Here is a 3,470-nt window from a genome sequence, read left to right as displayed (position 1 = left end):
TGTATTTCTTTGGGATTTTATGGGATAGTCCATGTTTTAGGATAGATTTGAAGGTTTTAGTGATAATAATTTGCTGCAAAATAGCTTAAGCTGAGTCAGACTAGATGCAGAGCATCATACAGTTGCTGAGGAAATACAATTCCAAAGCATGATGCTGCCACTGCCATGCTTCCTGTTAGAGAGGATTTTTTTTTAACGTGATATAATCCTCCTCAAATATCCTTTTACAAATATCTGAAAAGTTCTCATTTGGCTTTAGTTCTAGTTTTTTTTTTTTTTTTGGCAAACTGAACACAATAGATCAACAAACAATTGATAGTGGACACAAAAAAATGTTTTCTTGTCAACAGCTTTTCCATTGAGCGGTAGATTTATGCAGCTCTTCTTTTTTTCAGGTTGTAGATAAGAATTTAAAATACTCAGAAATTTGTGGATGTATTTTTAATTTAAAAAACATTTTGGTGCAAATAATTACTGAAGGGCCTGTAGGTTAAAATAAAACTCAGTTGGAACAAAGAAGCTTCCCCATAAAGAAATAAAGAGGAAAAGCATTCTAACCCCTCTGGAGAAATCAAAGACATAAACGGCAGTTTTTAAAGCAGCAAACAACGTGGTGCATAATCGCCGCCGATCAGTGAGGAGTGGTGAAGTGCTTCTCTTGTTCACTTTTCATCCTTTCATGATAAATTCTGTTCATATTTTAATTTGCAGTGAGCAATTATGTTTAGATTTTTTATTTGAAAAGTAAAAGAACAATTTTTATGTCTCTAATTTAGCAAAATAAAAGTCTTGATTTAAAAAAATACTCAAAGAACAGATCCTCAAAAAAAGTGCTGAAACAAAGTTAATGTACTTAGTTAAAAGCTCTGTTTTTGATAGCACTAGGAAATAAAAGACTTATTGTGTCTGAAAATGGAAAAAACAGCAGGAGCGGAGGAGATGGAAAGCTGTGACTGTGATAACAGAAGGTGTCAATAAATAAAGGAAGAGTTATTCATGTGATGGGGTGATGTGAGGGAGACTCTGTGGGTTTTTCCGAGCTGCTCACCTTGGACTTGATAATGGTGCTGTGCATGCCGTTGTCGCTGACCTTGATGGTGATCTGTCTGTCGGAGAGGTCCGGTCTGATGAATGGAGGCTGGATTTTGACGTGGGGTTTCCTCCTGGGGTCCGTCACATACCTGCAGAAAATTGCAACACCACGAAGAACCAGACTCTTCATCATCTTCAGCTTCTCTGAAATGTATTTCTGCATTACATCTTTTTCTCTCACAAAACAAGTTATTTGATTGCAACAGTAATGGAATAAAATTCCCTCCATATCAGTGTGATATTTTTGGGGAGCTTGAATCGATACAGATAAGGTTAAATGATCTCCTTCCGTTATGATAGATTATAAAATCATGATCTGGCAGCCAGATTAAACCCGATCTGAGCTGGCGGTGCATAAAATGCTAACAGTAATGGTTTAACAGACCATACAGATAAGGAGCATATGGCTGTGTTTACCATTTCCAATTCCTCTGTATTTAAATAATATATAATATAAATTTTTATTCAAATAAAGAAAAACCCAATCCAATCCCAGCTGCCTTTGCTTCCATTTAACAGTTTGAGTGAAAGTGGCAGCCATCTGCCTTCCCCCAGGGTGTCGCTGGCGTCTTTTTAAACAGAACTACATGTACAGGATCCCACCACAACCGGCTCAGCCCATGTGCTCATACTGAGTTATCACTGCAGCGATTGGGTGGGGCTGAGTCTGTGCAACAGCATATATACATCATAAGCATTTAATGAGCCACAGAAGGTGCATGCATCCAGATCTATGTGCAGACACAGGCTGCACACAAGTCTCCGAAATGGAGAGAAAAGTTTGTATTATAAAGACACGCATGCGAATGCACGCACACAGTGTAGTATAGCATGTTACCTGGGTGCCAGGGGACTGCATAAGACATACTCCACGTTGCCACAGCAACCCTTGGTGAATGGATTTACTCCCCCACGAAACTTGCCCGTCACCTGAGGAGCAAAATGCGTCACTTAGCACAGAAACAAGGTCAGTCCACACAGGGATACTTGGACAGGCGATGGAGTAAAGGACAGGAGAGAAATGCATTATTCTGACTCAGCTTCTTGTTGGCCATCTTAAAAATATGAACTGTGTGTGGATTATTTTTTATTCCGAATCATTCATCAGCTCCCTCACCTGTTCATTGGTTGTTCGCCCCCGAGCAACAAGCACCATGTGGAAACCAGTGAGACCCAGAACCGGAATGAAGAACAGCCCTGCTATACTCATCACCACCATGCTAGACACACAGGTCAAGGTAAAACATGAAGCACTGCCGGGCATATGCTGGAATTCAGCTTTAGCAGCAGTAAAAGGATACGTGACAGTGGTGTGAAGTCCTCCCAGCTTCTCTCTGTGGTGGAGGACAAAGATGAGCCCAAAGGAGAAAACTCCCACCATGTGAACGCTCAGCGACAACAAGAAGAGGAAGAAGTAACGGTAGTTCCTCCGACCAATGCAGTTGTTCACCCAGGGGCAGTGATGATCAAAGTCCTGAAGAGGAAAGGGAGACAGCAATGGGTCAGCATCAATAAAAAATACCACCGTGTGAATATAAATGTATGATATAAACAATGGCTGCAGCTTTAGAGGAAAGGGCAAAGGTCAAAGTCCAACAAGCAGACCACAGAGCGAACAACGGGAAAAAAACAGATCTCCAAACACGATAAGAAAGAGTTTGAAAAGCAGTTTTACCAAATAGTGGAATTTATGTAAACAGTAATTTAAGAGCTTTAAAAAATATTTAATTATTGTGGCTGTAAGTGAAAATAAACAATATTGATGTTTAGGGCTGCATTAAAGAAAACCACCTGTGTGGATTTATTGATTAAATTGGCTTTACTCACACAGCTGTATGTGAGCGCCCACTGTTGGAGACATTTTGAATAAAAATGAAATATTCGAACTAGAATTGTATTTAATAAAAAAAAAAAAAAATCTATATATACATATACACTACCGTTCAAAAGTTTGGGGTCACATTGAAATGTCCTTATTTTTGAAGGAAAAGCACTGTACTTTTCAATGAAGATAACTTTAAACTACTATTAACTGTAAAGAAGTACACTCTATACATTGCTAATTTGGTAAATGACTATTCTAGTAAACAAGCTACTGCCAGTTGTGGACCTGTGAGGCGTCTGTTTCTCAAACTAGAGACTCTAATGTATTTATCTTCTTGCTCAGTTGTGCAACGTGGCCTCCCACTTCTTTTTCTACTTTGGTTAGAGCCTGTTCGTGCTGTCCTCTGAAGGGAGTAGTACACACCGTTGTAGGAAATCTTCAATTTCTTAGCAATTTCTCACATGGAATAGCCTTCATTTCTAAGAACAAGAATAGACTGTCGAGTTTCAGATAAAAGTTCTCTTTTTCTGGCCATTTTGAGCGTTTAATTGAC

The 3,470-nt window shown here is 39.1% G+C and overlaps 1 protein-coding gene across 4 annotated transcripts in view; it reads right to left on the bottom strand.

Moving 5' to 3' along the window:
- The window catches only part of zdhhc8 (zinc finger, DHHC-type containing 8), a 93,669-nt gene that overhangs the window by 7,370 nt on the left and 82,829 nt on the right, over positions 1 to 3,470 (bottom strand). For 2 of the 4 annotated variants that reach the window (XM_015383046.1, XM_015383047.1), the window contains exons 4-7: positions 2,394 to 2,566; positions 2,210 to 2,312; positions 1,931 to 2,022; positions 1,091 to 1,181 (exon numbers count right to left, since the gene is read on the bottom strand). In XM_015383046.1, coding sequence (XP_015238532.1) covers positions 1,091 to 1,181; positions 1,931 to 2,022; positions 2,210 to 2,312; positions 2,394 to 2,566 — 459 coding nt within the window. Of the gene's footprint in view, positions 1 to 1,048; positions 1,182 to 1,930; positions 2,023 to 2,209; positions 2,313 to 2,393; positions 2,567 to 3,470 lie in introns of all 4 variants that reach the window. The other 2 variants (XM_015383044.1, XM_015383045.1) reach the window with 1 other exon arrangement.

This window comes from Cyprinodon variegatus, unplaced genomic scaffold (genome assembly GCF_000732505.1).
Source record: "Cyprinodon variegatus isolate N-32 unplaced genomic scaffold, C_variegatus-1.0 Scaffold273, whole genome shotgun sequence".
In the NCBI taxonomy this organism is placed as follows: Eukaryota; Metazoa; Chordata; class Actinopteri; order Cyprinodontiformes; family Cyprinodontidae; genus Cyprinodon; species Cyprinodon variegatus.
This window is presented reverse-complemented; position numbering and strand designations above follow the sequence as displayed.